This window comes from Amphiprion ocellaris, chromosome 4 (genome assembly GCF_022539595.1).
Source record: "Amphiprion ocellaris isolate individual 3 ecotype Okinawa chromosome 4, ASM2253959v1, whole genome shotgun sequence".
NCBI lineage: Eukaryota > Metazoa > Chordata > Actinopteri > Pomacentridae > Amphiprion > Amphiprion ocellaris.
Window position 1 is genome coordinate 20,952,463 of NC_072769.1, and position 17,484 is coordinate 20,969,946.

At 39.5% G+C, this 17,484-nt stretch overlaps 3 protein-coding genes across 3 annotated transcripts in view; 1 reads left to right on the forward strand and 2 right to left on the reverse strand.

Moving 5' to 3' along the window:
• Positions 1-142: 142 nt before the first annotated feature.
• Positions 143-7,524, reverse strand: trmo (tRNA methyltransferase O). Its single transcript, XM_023295294.3, has 6 exons — positions 7,348-7,524; positions 6,005-6,159; positions 4,595-4,769; positions 3,551-3,708; positions 2,335-2,928; positions 143-574 (listed from the first exon to the last, which is right to left on the reverse strand). The coding sequence occupies exons 1-6, from the start codon at positions 7,434-7,436 to the stop codon at positions 339-341; spliced, it is 1,407 nt and encodes a 468-aa protein (XP_023151062.1). The 5' UTR covers positions 7,437-7,524; the 3' UTR covers positions 143-338.
• Positions 7,525-9,507: 1,983 nt separating this feature from the next.
• hemgn (hemogen) lies at positions 9,508-12,269 on the reverse strand. Its single transcript, XM_023295295.3, has 4 exons — positions 12,062-12,269; positions 11,595-11,679; positions 10,591-11,186; positions 9,508-10,000 (listed from the first exon to the last, which is right to left on the reverse strand). Exons 1-4 carry the CDS (start codon positions 12,126-12,128, stop codon positions 9,888-9,890), a joined length of 861 nt encoding a protein of 286 aa, XP_023151063.1. The 5' UTR covers positions 12,129-12,269; the 3' UTR covers positions 9,508-9,887.
• Positions 12,270-15,751: 3,482 nt separating this feature from the next.
• anp32b (acidic (leucine-rich) nuclear phosphoprotein 32 family, member B) overlaps positions 15,752-17,484 on the forward strand; it is a 10,862-nt gene continuing 9,129 nt past the window's right edge. The window contains exon 1 of the mRNA XM_023295291.3: positions 15,752-15,944. Within this exon, the coding sequence (XP_023151059.1) occupies positions 15,891-15,944 (54 nt within the window). The 5' untranslated portion in view covers positions 15,752-15,890. The remainder of the gene's footprint in view (positions 15,945-17,484) is intronic.

The following is a 17,484-nucleotide window of genomic DNA, read 5'->3' on the forward strand; positions in this document are numbered from 1 at the left end:
GACCCTTTGGAGGGCCGGTTTTTGCCCGCGGGCCGCATGTTTGACACCCCTGATCCAGACCAATAAATACAAATAAAGTTAAGTTTCATAATCTACAGTTTCTTAACTATTAGAGGTTATTGAAAATTGCAGCGCACATGGATTGCTGTTTCAAAAATCTTTTATTATATTCACTTATACAAAAATTCATATCTTAGTGCCTTTCATCTGACCACTCTCACATCTGATATACAAGTCAGAGGAGAAATTCTACAGAAATCTACAGGTGAGAAACATTTGACAGGCTGTTTTTGTTTCTCCATCCACATGAACAGCGATACTCTGCAGCTCCCAAGCCTTCACTGAAAGGGCTTCTCACACTCAACAGGTCGGACCTGCACAACCTCAGCAAAGCCTTGTCCAAACCAGCAGGTGATGTCAGCCGTGTCGAGGGTGAAGAAGAAGAGTCTGTCTCTGCAGCGGGTCCTCCTGTAGACGGACCGGGGGTCGGCTGACAGCACCCCTCTGATGGCAGCAGCCGCCTCCTCTGGGCTGCGCAGGAACTTAAACCTGGGTCTGTCACTCTCAGAGTTTCCTGTGTGGTACATAAATACACTCACTCAGCTCTGCTATCAATGACTGCTTTCACATTCACTGCTTTCACAACAGCCCCCTCTTGCGGAGAAAAACACAACAGCCTTTTCTCTGCCTACTGTGAGGTTGGCTCAATCCCAACCACTGCACTCAAGGGGATCATGGACTTTGAGGTGCATTCCTGCTAAGTGCCTGATGATTTAAAGATGTTCAACTGTGAAATCATCAAGAGGGCTCTGATGTGGACTATTTAGTGCTATTATACACCTTTTCTGTGTGTCCAAATATCTGTAGACTTTGCTGAGAGTCGTGTCCTTAGTTCAAAGTGAAATTGGTTATTACTCTGCCAAGGAACGGCGGAGTTAAGTGACAATCAGCGTTAGTTTGTCTGTCTGTCTGTCTGTTAGCAACATTACTCAAAAACAAACTAATTGGACTTGGATGAAGTTTTCAGGGACAGAAATGACACAAGGACCAAATGATTAGATTTTAGCAGTGATGCGGCTTATAGTCTGGATCCATGGATTTGTTAAAGATTTCTGTATCATTGTGAGATAGTGGCACAGCGTCACTGTAACCATGACAACAAGTGAACACTACATCAGCTTCCTGTTGACAATCACATGATTGTGATCCTACTACAAATCCACCACTGCAGACTTATCAGGATTTATCTGTCAGAAATGATACAAGGAACAACTGATTAAATTGTGGGGGTGTTTTTTTTTGAGTCCCATCAATTCCCACCACCCGCTACATATTTAGGTCACGTGATTCAGTATCTGTACATAACGTACACATGCCTGTGCTCAGCGCAAGGGCATTTTGTTTATGGGTACATCTATACTAAATGGCCACATTCTATGCTGCCGTAATTTCTGCCACAATTTTTTTCAAGATTTCAACCGTTGCAAATCATATAACAACTGAGCAGTCTTGGCGGAGTACTGTGCTCTCTGAGTGCTTTTGTTGTTCTTTTGTTGTGTATAATGTAGTTGTCCCGCCACCAACAAAATGTACACAAACCAAGCAAGGATGGTTGTAGAGAAGAAATACACCAGAAAGTATATTTGTTGGTGAGCGCATTATAGAGGTGTTTAGATTGTATTTAAACATACACATAAGATTTACAGATTTTCATGGCTTTCCTGACCTTGGGTAGAAACATTATAATGTCACAAATGGGGACTGATCAATTGAGCAGCTCCATCCATTGTCTGTACACTGTTTCATCCTCATTAGGGTCAGAGGGGGCTGGAGTCTATCCCAGCTGACTTAGGGTGAAGGCAGGAGACACCTTGGACAGGTCACCAGCCTAACACAGGACTACATATAGAGGCAAACAATCACACTCACATTCACACCTGCAGACAATTTAGAGTCACTAATTAAACTCAGCATGTGTTTGGACTGTGGGAGGAAGCCGGAGAACCCAGAGAAAACCCACACATGCACAGGGAGAACATGCAAACTCCATGCAGAAAGATCCCAGGAAGGTGGAGACACGAACCAGTGAGTTGGTGGTTAACACTTTCTCCTTGCAGCTAGAAGATCCTCGGTCCAAGTCCACTGTCCAAAAACGTGCTCAGGTTTTAAATTGCCCGTAGGTGTGAATGCGAGTATGATTGTTCGTCTCTATATGTAGCCCTGTGATAAGACTGGCCTTCGCCCTAAGGATAGGCTCCAGCCCCCCGCAACCCTAGTGATGATTAAGCGGTGTAAAGATGATTGATGGATGGATGGATTCAGTCACTTTCTTACCTGACAGGTGGGCTGGAAGGATTTCTGCCAGCTCCCTCTCAGCGTGAGGAGTGAAGCGCACGTCCAGACTAGCAACAGGAGGCTCTCTGATCCAGCCAGCGATGGTAGTGTAGGCTTCCTCTCCAAAGCAGGGGTGGTCCGCTGTCAGCCCTGATGGTCTGGTTTGAGGAGGGTCTGAAACTTGGCAGTTGCTGTCACAACTTACTTTGCAAATGTCATCTTGGGTCACATAGGCCTTGACCTCCTCCAGCACACTGCGAAGGTCTTTGTGCAGAGAAAGCTGAGCGTTCACACCAGATGGATGATCAGTTTCAGATTTGTTTTCTGAGAGGAGACTCCCCACCTCTTCTGCTGTTCTTTCACCTTTTATGTTCAGCTGAGCATCCGTGTCTGAGTGTTTACGGGGGCTGAAGAGGTTTGTCTCCTCGCTTAGCAAAGCAGAAGCTGAATTTGGTTGGTCAGAGTTTGAATCAAAAGGCTCAGAGTCCATGTTCATCCTGGTGTCGGGGGAGTCGTACTCTGGGATGTAGGGTTTGATGTCCAGCACTGGGGTGCCAGCAATCATGTCAATGTCTGACAGATGTACTGTATCACCTGAAATCAAAGAAAAGCATTAGTCTCTCATTTGATAGTCTGGCTGAGATTTAATCTGACAGTCGAAAAGTTGGCTAGCAAGACATTTAACTGGAAAAAAATTGAAAAAAGAAAGAGGATTTTAAAGCGTCATTCAGACAGGATTAACATCACAGCGTGGCTAATATTTGGTAAAAATTGCAGTCATTAATTCCGATGATTTTTCAGATAACTTGATGGTCTTCTTGTAATTAAAGCCTGTTCAGAGACACATCCTGCTGGTTTAAAGTGGTTTCCATAGTTGATCTTCGTATTCTGTTATTTCATTTTTTAAATCAGCTCAGTGTGGAACTTTGATTACTGTGTAAAACGTTTTTGCTATTCTGATCAAAGTCCTGTCTTTCTGCTATCTGCAGAGCAAGAGCTCATCAAATAGAGGTTAAATTGTCACCTACATGTGTTGTCTCCTGGATGGTTCTACAGATCTGCTGTCTAGCTGTTAAATTCCCCAATATTTTGCTCCACATGATCCCACACATGCAGTCAATTGTCAGCATAGGTAGGGTCAAAGTCCCCCAAATCCCATCGAGTAATAAATACAGGTCAAATGAGTCTGAAGGCACATTTAGTTAGCGACAATCACCTTCAATTTTGTCAAGCTTGGCCAGTGTCAGGCCCAGAGCATTGGGTCGGTGAGGACTGCGTGTCGAGTAAACACCAACTCTCTGACCGTTCAGTCGAGGAGGCTTCACTTTGGCTTTGAAACTGAGGTGGCCGTTTTTGTGAAACAGAAAGATGATCCTGGAAAGAGCAAATGAGGGAAACAGATAACGTAAACGACAAAAGCGACAAACAAAATGACAAAAAATGAGACAAATGACACGAAACAAAACAGAGACAAAAACTAGACAAAAAATGGACAAACAACAAAAAAACAAGAAACAAAATGCCAAAAACATGAGACAAATGACAAAAAAAGACAAAAACAACAAATACAAGACAAAGCATTACAAAAATGAGGAAAAAAATGAGATAAACGACACCAAACAAAACAAAAAATTAGACAAAAAATTAGACAAAGAAGTTACAAACTGACAAAAAAATGGACAAACGAGACAAAAAATGACAGGAGCTTGAAACAAAACAGCAAAAATGACAAAACAATGAATACAGCAAAACACAAAATGACAAAAATAAGACAAAAAACACAAGCGAGACAAAAAAAACTAAAACAAAACAACAAAAATGAGAAACAAAATGACAGAAGTCAGACAAAAAAGACAAAAAACAACAAAACCAGACAAAATATTACAAAAATGAAACACAAAACGACAATAGCATTTTACTTTATGATCAAAACAACTTGTCATGGTCTAGAAATTATTTTAAATATACACTCTTACAAATTTCCAATTTGCAGTTAATGTCTTCTCTGTAATTTTTACACTTTACAATGTCGTCCCACCGGCCGGATTGAACCCTCTGGAGGGCCGGTTTTGGCCCGTGGGCCGCATGTTTGACACCCCTGACTTAAGTCATCATCTCAATGACAGCAAACACAGACACTCAGAGGGATGCCAAACATTACAATCATGCATTTTGCTAAAAAGCAACATCATAATACGGACTGGACCGTGGAAGATAAACAGATAAATAATAATAAATAGGTAAACTCTATGTGACCTACCAGACGTGGGAGTATTGTTCTAGTCCCACCAAAGCGTGATCCGGGTTGTTGAAGACGCTCTGCTGGATTCGCAGTTCTGCCCTTGAGGGTCCACATATGGTGGGCTGTCTGGGGGTCCCGTTCTTCATGGAGAAACAGGAACTGATGTAGCCAATAGGGACTGTCTGGATGTTTCCTGTAATGTTAACAATACTGTTGCAGCGTAACATGGCAACACAGATGCACCTTTCTGTTCATCTTTCAGCTTGTAATTTATGCAAGTTACACCGATCAGCCACAACATTAAAACCACTGACGGGTGAAAAGAACAACACTGATCATCTCATTACAGTGCAATATTCTGTTGGGAAAGCTTGAGTATTCATGTGGATGTTCCTTTGGTCACCCACCTAAATATTGTGGCAGTGCACCGCACCACATCACAAAAACTGCTCAGAAACAGTTCAAGGAACACAACAAAGAGCTGAAAGCACTGCCCCGGCCTAAAAAACTCCCCAAATCCCAATCCAATCAAGCATCTGTCGGATCCACCGGGACAAACCCAACCCCAGAGGCCCTATCCTCCAACCCACGGGACCCAAAAGATCTGCTGTCAACATCCTGGTGCCAAACACCACAGAACACCCAAAATAAATAACTGCACAAGGGTTTACTAATCATCAATTAACTTTTCAATACCATTAGCTAACACAATGTAGCATTAGAACACAGGAGTGATGGTTGTTCTTCTGTACCCCTATGTAGATATTCCATCAAAAATCAGCCGTTTCCAGCTAGAATAGTCATTTACTGCATTAACAATGTCTAGAATGTATTCCTGTTTAATTTAATGTTATTGTCATTGAAAAAAAATGCTTTTCTTTCAAAAATAAGGACATTTCTAAGTGACCCCAAACTTTTGTACGATAGCGCATACGTATTTATGCGAGTCCCGAAACAGTAAATCAGGTTAATGATTAATCAGCTGGCAGGAAATGCTTGTTATTGTTTTATATCATCCATTTAAATGCATTTAGAGCTTTGGATTTAAAGAAATAGATGATATTTTGATCAAAATAGGTCATTCAATTCAATTCAATTCAATTTCATTTACATATCGACCAATTACAGTCAAATTGTCTCGAGACGCTTTACAGAACCCATATGTCTGTCATCTGAAGATGTCCAACTTGGCTTCTTGTTCAGCTGTTTTTGTGATATTTTAGAGACTGCAGGACCTCATACAAACAACAAACAGAAAAAAATAACAATCAAAACAGTGCAATGAGCCGATCTGATTTAGTCTACTAGCTGAGCAGAGCCACCTTAATTCTCTTAGACAAACAATAAAATGTTTATCTTCTAAGTGCTCTTTGCGCTGGTCTCAGTAACTTCGTTGTAAAACACTATTGATTAAAAAATGATTATCACCTTGCTCTAAAGCAGTCTGTGCTGATGGTGCCGACGGTGAAGGTGGTGGAGGTGTTTGGTCCTTCTCATCTCTACTGAGTCCAATCTTTGACACAGCAGCCTCAACAGATATCAGATGTTTGCGATGAGCTCTGAGTGCACCGTCCAGCATCTGCCTGTTGGAGAAGAGAGTTGAGGAGGGGTTATTCTAGTACAGGGGGTGTCAAACATGCGGCCCGTGGGCCAAAACCGGCCCTCCAGAGGGTCCAATCCGGCCCACAGGACGACTTTGTAAAGTGTAAAAATCACAGAGAAGACATTAATTGCAGATTGTAAATTTGTAAAACTCTAAATTTAAAATAATTTCTAGACCATGACAAGTTGTTTTGATCATAAAGTAAAATATTAGATTGCTCATTGTTTTTTTGTCATTTTGTGTCTCTTTTTTCTGTCTTTTTTTGTCTTTTTTGTCTGACTTTTGTCGTTTTGTTTCCTTTTTGTCGCACTTGTGTTGTCTATTTTTTGTCATTTTGTAACTTTTTTGTCTAAGTTTTTGTCTCTTGTTTTGTTTCGTGTCGTTTGTCTCATTTTTGGTCATTTTGTTTCTTGCTTTTGATGTTTTGTGTCTCATTTTTGTAATATTTTGTCTTATTTTGGTCACTTTTTTGTCTGACTTGTCGTTTGTCTCACGTTTTTGTCATTTTGTGTCATGTTTGTGTTGTTTTGTGCTTCCTTTTTGTCTTGCTTGTGTTTTTTGTCTTGTTTTTGTCATTTTATGTTTTGCTTTATTCATTGTTTTGTGTATCGTTTTTGTCGTTTTGTTTCACGCTTTTGTCATTTTTTGTCTCATTTCTCTAATTTTTTGTCTTTTTTGTTTTGTTTCCTGTCATTTGTCTAATTTTTTTTTCATTTTGTTTCTCACTTTTGTCTCTTTGTGTCTCATTTTTTTCACTTTGCGTCTCGTTTTGTTGCTTTTTAAAGTGAAATACTATATGGTTCAGTTCCAGGTACCTATGACTAAAAGTTTTGTGTCTTTGTTGATACTCTGTGATCTTTAAGTTATTATGTGTAAATGATAAACTGAAGCATAACAACAGATTTCAGGTTGTTCATAATGTTTTGTAAAAATAATAATTTCATTAAACGTGAACATTTTCAGAATGTACTTTTTTGCACTAAAACAAAGGAACAATTTGCGGTTCTCGTTATTTTTTATAGGTTATTATACTCTTACTTTACTGGTCCGGCTCCTTTAAGATCAAATCGGAATGCACGTGTTTGACAACTTTGTTCTTCTACAAACTGTTGTTGAGATTATGAGCAGCTTTGTGCCTCCATTAGCTTATCACAGATCGTAAACATACCTCAGATTCTTGATTTCCTTTCGCATCACAGAAACCTGCTGGTTGAGTTTGTGAATGTGATCGCAGCAGCAGTCACATAACGGAGCCATCTGTCCGAGTTAAACAGCGAGAAACCTCGGCTGCTTTAGCTTTCAGCTGCTACCACGAAAACAAACAGGAACAGAAGAAACATGTGGGAGCAGCTCAATGCGGAAGCACACGTTGTTGTTGGTTTTTTTTTAATTGTTGGCCAACCAAGAGTGTTTCACGTGACAAACTGAAGGCCGACAGCTCGTCTGACGAAGCGGAGCCTATTTCAGTTTGTCCGTTTCTGTGTTGTTAGTTGTATAATTGTAGGTTTTGCAGGAGAAATTAGGCGCACATGTTCCAAAAAAAAGCACCGATATTTTCACCCTGGTGTTGCACTGCATGTTTGCTATCAGTAGGGGGCAGAGGGGAGTTATTTTACTATTTTTTCCCCCCACACAAAGCTTTATGTTGGGATTACACGACAAGCAGCGAACACAAAGGAATGTAATGTAGTGCATTTTATCATTAAAAATAATATCGTCAGGTACTTGCTTGTGCCTTTATTTTTACCTTACTGCGTGTCAGAGAGAAATAGCCTGTCGTATCACAACTAAGAATATGCAAATAACTATAATAATTCTACAGGTTCGTATTTTACCTACAACAGATCACATTAGGGCTATAAAATACAGTGTAGTGGCAGATCATAACATAATAACATATAAAGAGCCACAACTCCAAATCTTTCCTTTGTTTTAGTGCAAATAAAGTTCGCATTGTGAGACCAAAAAAATACACAAAATGATACAAAAAGCAATGAATAAAGCAAAACACAAAAATACAAAAATAAGACAAAAAACACAAGCGATGTGAAAAGGAAACACAAAAGGACAAAAACAAGACACAAAGCGACAAAAGCAGACAAACGGCAAGTCAGGCAAAAAAAGACAAAAAAACAAAACAAAAACAAGACAAAATATGACAAAAAAATGAGACAAAATAAAAGAACAATGAGGAATTTAATATTTCACTTGATGATCAAAACAATTTGTCATGGTCTAGGAATTATTTTAAATTTATAGTTTTACAAATTTACAATCTATAGTTAATGTCCTCTCTGTAATTTTTACACTTTACAAAGTAGCCCCATGGGCCAGATTGAACCCTCTTGAGGGCTGGTTTTGACATGACACACATGACATGAAATGATGCGCAATAATATTACACTGACAGCAGCCTAGATGAGTGACTTTCCTCTTGATAATATAAATTTGTGCTTTTATTTTGGCAACATTTTGAAGGTGGGATTTTAATGTGTATTAAAGTGTTTGACGTTGAGGTTTTGTTAAATTAAATGGCCTGAATTAAAGTTATGAGCAATTATTTTCATTATTGATTAATTTCACACAGAAAACGATTATCTGATTGTCAGAATAGTGGCTCATTTTTTTGTGATGATGAATAAATCACTAAATTTAATTAATTATTGCAGCTAATCTGAATTTTTTCTCACCTTTGTGTTTACAATATACAAGTGCATCCCATATAATTAGAATATGGTGGACAAGGTTCAATGACTTTCATCAGACTTTGCTCAAGGTGAGAAACATATATATTCTAGACTCAGTACACATAAACTGAAATATTTTAAGCCTTTATTTGTTTTAATTTTGATGATAGCAGTTTTAGCTCCCCAAAATCTATCTCAAAATATTGGAATATTCCACGGCCACAGACATGTCAATTCAGGACACTCCCACACAGTCCAAAGAAAAGTTCTAATCAGCTTATTAAAATAAATAAAGTCTCACTATGGTTGAATATACACAATGAAAGTACCAAAAATAATTTTAACTTCACTAACCAGAGAAAAAGATTCTTTACATTAAGCAAAAGAAAATTTGACTATTGGGTGGAATTCATCCTCATCTATGCTGCTATTTTTTTTAGTCTGAGAAAAAAAAAAGCCAGAAATTCAGAATGTAATACAAAAAACGCCCCAATATAAGAATTATAATTTATATAAATTAGTGACAGTCTCTGTAGTATATGTATAGACACACAAATCTCCCTTTCTTGTCATTTCTTTGTTGTGTTTACCCTTTACATACTGATGTGTTGATGCCACAGGTAATTATGACCATGGCTAAATGATGGAAGCAGTGAATTTTATTTGTTGAAAAATGTCTTTTACAAAAGTCAATCAAGATAAATCCACAATTACAAATACATAATTACCAGTGATTCCTACCCTTTACTTTTAAATAAAGGCAAGCAATATTTGCTATTTGCTTTATGCAAAGTACAAAAAAATGAATTCACAAGCCTCACAGGGAAGCATGACCTGGAATAAATACACATACAGGCTTAATTTGCATTGCTAAGGTTCACCATGCTTGTTCTCTTCATCAACAGACTTCACACTGAAGAAAAATAATACTCAGATGCAAACTGTGACAAACACTGAGGACGAAGTCTGAGTTGCTGTGAACTGAAGCAATATCTGAACAGTGTATTTCATAAAATTACAATTAATTTCCTGGAAGATATTCTCGTGACAGTGGTGGGGAGGACAGGGTTGGAATAGAGTACATTTTATTTTGTTCAGGCACTTTGATGGTGGTGGACAGTGTTTCACTCAAATCTGAAAAAGACAGACAGATGGTTGAAGAATTATTAGTTGGAGACACAGAAAGCATACACTACCGTTCAAACGTTTGGAGTCACTTAGAAATAATAATAATAATACATTTTATTTGTAAGCGCTTTTCTTGACACCCAAGGTCGCTTTACAGAAACAGCAAATACAACAGAACAGATAACAACTATACAAAGTGACCCCAAAAGTTTGGAGTCACTTAGAAATGTCCTTATTTGTGAAAGAAAATAATTTTCTTTCAATGAAGATAACATTAAATGAATCAGAATTATAGTCTAGACATTGTTAATGTGGTAAATGACTATTCTAGCTGGAAACGGCTGATTTTTAATGGAATATCTCCATAGGGGTACAGAGGAACATTTCCAGCAACCATCACTCCTGTGTTCTAATGCTACATTGTGTTAGCTAATGGTGTTGAAAGGCTAATTGATGACTAGAAAACCCTTGTGCAGTTATGTTAGCACATGAATAAAAGTGTGAGTTTTCATGGAAAACATGAAATTGTCTGGGCGACATCACACTTTTGAACAGTTGCATACATCAACAATGGTCTGGTGTTACATCATTCATACCTTCATCAGCTCTTTTGTCTTGCAATGTAGAGATGTCTTCCTCCTCATCTGGGCCCAAGTCCTCAATCAGGACCTGGTCGAGGGCCTCCCTGCCCTGTGACTCTGTGCAGAGAGTCTCCACCTGGGGAGGAGCTGAGGGAGGAGCCGTGGGTGGAACAGTGTCTTGGGACAGAGCTGGGACTGAATCAGCATCTGGAGCTGGAGCTGAGGCTTGGACAGAAACTGGATCCACATCTACAGTTGGATTGACTGGAGCAGGAGAGGTGAGAGGAGGACCAAAGATAGGGAGAGACTGAAACACTGGTGCAGGATCAGGGACAATAGGGACAGCAAGGGTAACAGGGGCAGCAGGGGCATCAAGAACAGAAACTGACTGTGTTTCCACAGCAATTATGGGGGTCAGAGAGGCTGATATTTGATCTGGGATGACTTCAGCAGGTTCAGGCACCACCACCACTGCAGGAGCCTCCTGAGTCACCGCTGCCTCTTCTTGAACGACAGATATCTGTGGCGAGGGTTCAGCCTTCCTGGGCCTCCCCCTCCTCTTTGTGCCGCTCTTGTCTTCGGCTCTTGATCTCTTCCTTGGGCTCTCCACCCTGAAAGAATACGACAGCTGTAATTAAACCTGGCAACAGTTGACCGTGTCACAGCTCTTTGTGATACTTTTGCAAAGCTAATAGTACAAAGTCCTTGGCACGGATCTGTAGCGTCAATAGAAAGACCAGAGCAACCTTTGGTTTCCTCTTGCTCCATATTCAATATAAACCAGAGGAGTGATAAGCAGCTTGAGCTGATAGTGTTTTCATCATGTACTGTAAAGTGCGCTGTTACAATACAGGCTACTAAACCCTTCTAAGTGAGGCTAAAACTTCCAATCTTCAGTGCATCACAACAATTATTAACTGTATTAATATTGTACACGTGCTTAAAGTTGTAGAACGTCTTCACCAGTTCATGAGTGTATCTGTAAATAGGTCACTGCAGGAATACTTCAACACAGTTACCCAAAAATCCACTGGTCCTTCTCTTCTGCCTCGGCTTTTCTCTTCTTGAGAAGGTCCCTGTCCCGCAGCCGGCGGCGAATCCCACCTTTAAAACAGAAACCCATGCAGAGAAGCCATATGTTTACATGGCGCAGTATAAATTCAAAGGTATACTGAGCAGCACGGCTGGCTAACGTAAGTGACTCATGGCACATAAAGACTGGCTTTACAGACACTTTTTTTTTCTTCCAGCTACACACTGGCAAGTCTTTAACAAACACACTCCACACTTGGTTTTTAATATATGATTGTGCAGATAGAACAGATTTGTGTGTGATTTGCATCAATCCAGTTTAGATGTTGATTAAAACACTTCTAACCAAAAGACCTCACACAGTAGGCAAAGAAATAACTGCTTCACTCAGCCTCCGTGTGTACAAAAACTGAAGCATCTAATTTTTGAAAAGAGAATAATTTAAAAAAGTTACCTTGCTCCTCCTCATTCGGTTTTATATATTCCGACTCGGGTTTCTCTTGTTGCGACGTCTCCTCCATTCTGCTATGAATGAATTCAACTCATTGAAGGCGGGCGAGCGCAGAAAAGAAGACAGAATAACTTGTGGCTGTTTTCTATTCCCACCCCTAAAGGAATTATCTGGTTAACCATTACCGTAGTGCTGGGAGAGTTCTTGCAGCAGTGGTCTTATCATATTTGTAAAGCTGGAGGAGTTGGCACAACGCTGACATAGTGAGAAAAAAAAAAGATCAAGTTGTGTGTATGTGTGTGGGCAGTGTTTGATAGGGGAAAAAAATATGTATGTGGTCATAGAGGAAATGTATATATCTAGAGTTCTGCTATAAATTAAGGCCAAAAAAATTGTGTGTGTAATATTCAACTAGACTGGACAATGAAATGATTCCTCTATCTTGCATGCATGTGTGTGAAAGCCAACAGTTGATCCTGAAGCTAAAATGCTGCCTTAACTGAGGAAATTCAAATGTTTAGGACAATTAATTGAGTTGTTCCAGAATTGGAGGATATTTTACATCCCACCCATCAAATTTTAAATAATCCAAAATACTAAAACATGCAGTTGTTGTGTAAATGTACTTGTCCTGAGACCAAATCTAAAAAATAAAAAAATAGGAGAAACAAAAATGTTTGAAAACATTTTTTAAAATACCAAATAAGTCTAGAGTTCCAAAATGTCATTTTTCTCTTGTCCCACCCCCCTGATGACCTAATTGATTCTCAAATAAAACTGTTAAAATGAAATTTAAATCTCCTTCTTTTTTCCCCTTTGATGTCTCTTGTAATTGTGGGAACATTTCTTTTAATCAACATAATATTTTAAACAATAATTCTTATGCATGTGTCCCACAACAAACCTGTTATTATAACCATTTTTTAGCTGGTAGAAGAAGAAGAAAACATTGAATCACATAAAACGCTGGAATTAACTTCATCAAACAGTTTTCCAAAAGAGTGGATAGAGCAAAGCTATGTCCTCTCTTCCATTTTTCATATTTTCATAACATTGTCAGCCTATTTTGCACATATCTCCTGCCTTTGCACATATCCCTTGCCTGTTTACATATGACAGTATTGCACAAAATGCCAGCATTTGCACATAGAATTTACTTGTAACTATTTTCTCTTATTTTATTTTATTCTATTTTTTATTTCTTTTTATTTGTTTTTTCAGTTGTGTGAAGGGTAGACACTGCTTCTGCTGTGTATACAACAATAAAGTTGAATCTTGAATCTCTTGAATTAACTGAATGTCTCACTCTACCTCATATTATCAGGATAAGACAAATTATTTTGACTGTTTTCCATCAGTAAGCTTGTCCTCTTGGTCAGCAGTAACATCTAGCTAAATATCTAGCTTCTACTCCTGAGAAAAAGCTAACATTAGCATGGATTAGCAACCCTGTTACTATGATTAGAGTAGGGTTAGCAAACAACAAATAAACTATGGAATAAAAAAGGTACCATTGATGTGTAAGCTGAGCCAATCAAGCCTTTGATAGTTTATTACCTATTATTGATGAATATGGAGCAGAAAATTGTAAGAGAGAAGGTTTATTTTTTAAAAATGTTGAAGCCCAAATGTCCTCCACTTCTGGAATGACCCAGTAGCTAATTAGCCTAGCTTAGCATAGAGACTGGAAACAGCCTGGTTTTATCCAAACATAACAACCAGCACATCAATAAATAATTTAACATGTGAGTTATCTAACTTTTCCACCTTTTGACAGCATGTTCAGCAGTGTTTTCTTACTATTCCAGTGATTTTTTTTTTCTAAGCTAAGCTAACCTGCTGCTGAATGTAGTTTCATATTACAGGCATTAGAGTGGGATCAACCCAATCAAGACTTTGATAGTTTATCACCTATTATTGATGATTATGGAGCAGAAAATTGAAAAAAGAGAAGGTTTGTTTTTCTAAATTTTTGAAGCCCAGATGTCCTCCAATTCTGGAATTATTGTCTAAACTGCCATAATATGTCGGATGTTTAGATATGATAAACATAGTACAAAGGCCTACATGTGAACTTCATAATAAAAATAACCACAATAACATTACAAAGATGCTGTTTTGGGGGGAGAAGTATGCTGCAAAGCTATTAGATAAATTGAAACCAAGTGGGCAATCCTGTCCTTAACTTGAGGGGGGCATACATGTCTTATCTCTCAAATGGAGAGCTTCTCGGTTGGGGTGTGTTCTCAATCTTCTCACAACACATTGAGCCTTGATGTGTGTGTTTGAGCCACTCAGAGAGGGGGGAAAAAAAGCTATCCAGCAGAGTAAATAACGCTCAACTGTCAACTGCCTCGAGCACCGGGGGCAAAATTCACTGACTCCTCTGTGGAATGAGGTTCTCGCCATCCACAGAGGATTTCTATTAAACGAAAAGTCTGATTTACTGACTGTTCCATGCTCATTCTTTATGAATAATCTCATTTTCAAACATTTTAACTCGCTTTTTTTGTGCGCACACTAAGGCAAACTGTTGAAATTAAACAAACAAAAAAACTGTTTTGCACATGCTCTTATTCAAACTACCACAGTCTCCTTCTGGTATCAGTGTTGACCTCCAAAAGATCACAGGCTGCACATGTCTAACTCTTCAGCTGTTTTTGCTTCCAAAAGACTTCTTCAAAGTGTACATATCTGTCCAAATGTCTGATTGCTATCAGCTTTACTGTTGCAGGCTGTCCATTCACACACAACCATACTGTTGCACAATGAAAACTCATGCTTGAGGAATGTGAGAGCAGATATTACAACGCCATCTTCTGGTGCACATTCTCAACTACCGAGCACTGATTTAAAGGCTGTGTTTATGTATGTACAGTGTATATATTGTACCTATGATTTGTACAAGGCCAGAGAGAGGGTTGGTGGGAGTGTACTCTTAAAAGTGGAAGCACTGTAGGTTAAATTCAAGTCATATCTTTACTAGATGTAAAAAAAAATAAATAAAAAAAATAAGACCATAATTTGGCAAACACCAAGAGTATTTATTGTTTAATTAAATGGTAAACTTAACAAACCCACTGAGCAGACTTCTACTTGAGGGCTCGGGTGTCTCAGGAAGTAAAGGGGAGGGATTGGAGGGGGGTTTTACGCCCTCCACATGCACATACAATGCTGTCTTTACTGCAAACCAAATACAGCCCTCCTTTCTAGCAATGTGTCCAAAACGGTGGAGGAACAACACAGTTTATGCAAAAACAAAAGATGCATTTTTTTCCCCTGCTTCTATAAGCAACAGGTTTAAGTAGCATCATCTTGATGTTGGTTTTACGTCCACACTGAATATGAAAGATCATTTTAAATATATTAAATGCAGGTATGTTTATGTGAAATCTGACATAAACAAAGTTCCCCATGTGACCTAGTTTTTGGACGTCTAATTGGTTGAATGTGTTTTTTCATGCCTCCATTGAATGAAAGTGACTTTGCAAACAAAAAGGGCTCATGTCTTCACTTTCAAACACAGTAAAGTAATTTCCTTGCAGAAATAAATTGCACCATAGCACTATTTCGGGGCAGCGTCATGTTTTGTGACTGCAATGCCTTTTTTTTCCAGCGGCGATGGGCGTTTCTGGCCGGAGATGGCGCTGTTGAGCATATATTTTGTTTCAGTCCCGTTTCCCTCCATGGTTTCCCCTCTCTCCGACTAACTTAGCGTTTGGCTCAGTTCATTATACAGTCCTATATTCTCCCTCCATTAGGGCATCTCTGCCTTTGGACTGAAGATCCCACCAAAACCCAAGAGAGAAAAGTTTAACTTTCATAGGGCACGATGGACATGAAAAAGAGGATCCACTTGGAGCTAAGAAACAGGACACCGTCTGATGTGAGTCGTGCTTTTTTAAAACCAACCCTTAGTTTTCTGGCTAGCCCTGCTAGCTAGCTTGCTACTTTTTCTGCTTTGCGAGTGACCTGTGTGGCTAACGTAATGGTGACCACATGGGCTTTAGATTGTGTTTCTCGTTTATAATAGGGCGGAAAACACTCGCAAGAGCAAGCTTAATCCTTCGTACTGTTCGGGATTGGGCGTATAGGGGCAACGAGACGAGAAAAGCTATATTCAATCGTTACTTTGAAACGGCGATCCCCCCTTGCTTGCTGGCATTATTGCAGTGCTTTAACCGTTTCGCAGCCTCCTTGGTCAATGGTTGCACACACGATTCCGCTCGACTCCACCGTGCTAGCACAATTAGTAAACTTGTTTTTACGCTGATATATCAAGAAAGCCGCTTCCTGCGCCGCGTTTGGCATTCACATAGCGGTATATTTTATACAGACCTTGGAAGCCATGTTTGCTGCTAGCATAACTGCTAAAAAAACGGGGCGCTTTTCTTCCTTTATTATTACAAATGTAGTTTTCAACTCCCAAGATGCTGATAAGGAGTTTTGGTTTAAAGAGAGAGAAAAAAACAGACAAAAAAGGGGGTCACCATCGTCGATCACGAGTCATGTCTTGACATTTCTGGAGAGTACGTTAATGTTACCATCAAATGGCCAGATCCAGCAGCGACAATAAAAAACAGTCACTTGGTCCACAGCTTTGAGCCCTTAATGTGAAGTCCGTGTTACTCTGTAACCCCACCGGAGACACAAACTACTGTAAACCAGACCAGCAGCCCGGTATTTGTTTAAAAGGCACGCTTTAAGCTGTTGCAATTCATAAGTTTTAAAGGGAGTGTACGGTGGTTAATTCCCCCGAATAGCTCGCATAGTTGGACAGCAGCTTTCTTATCCCCTATATCTGTGCTCGTCTGAATATTGCATGCTTTTTTAAAGGAAGTCTCCGATTCATCCAGACAACTTAGTATTTGCTTCCCGCCATATTACCGCCTTCTCTACACCCATCAAACACAACAAAATACGCCCTGTTGCAAGCTTAAAACGTCAAACACACTAATTCGGTGCTCCGGTGATCGTCTCTAAGGCTAAAGTTGACATTTGCAGCCCAAACGGGTGGGTTTGTGGAACGGCGGCTTCAGCCTGCTTGAACGACGCCGAGATCCGGCGCACCGCGCTTCATGCGTGGGCAGCCAAAAACTCGACGGTCGGCGTCTCCTCCCGACTCACGCACGATATAAAACAAATTTAAAACACCGAGGAGTGATTTAGGTAATGTGTAGATAACGGTAATCGCTCATTCTAAGCAGCACTTTCAGCCAATGAAGTGTTCAGAGAGCTGCATACTGTATCTCAGGAATCGCCATGTTGTCATTCTGTCGTCTTTGAAGCTCTGGGAGAAAGGAACTGTCTCCATCTTTGTTTTTACTAAATTTCCGTTCTCAATATATTTCCTTCGCCACTTCGACCTGAAAACGACCACTCTAACAAACTGCCAATATCGGTCGTTCGCTCGACGACAAGGAATA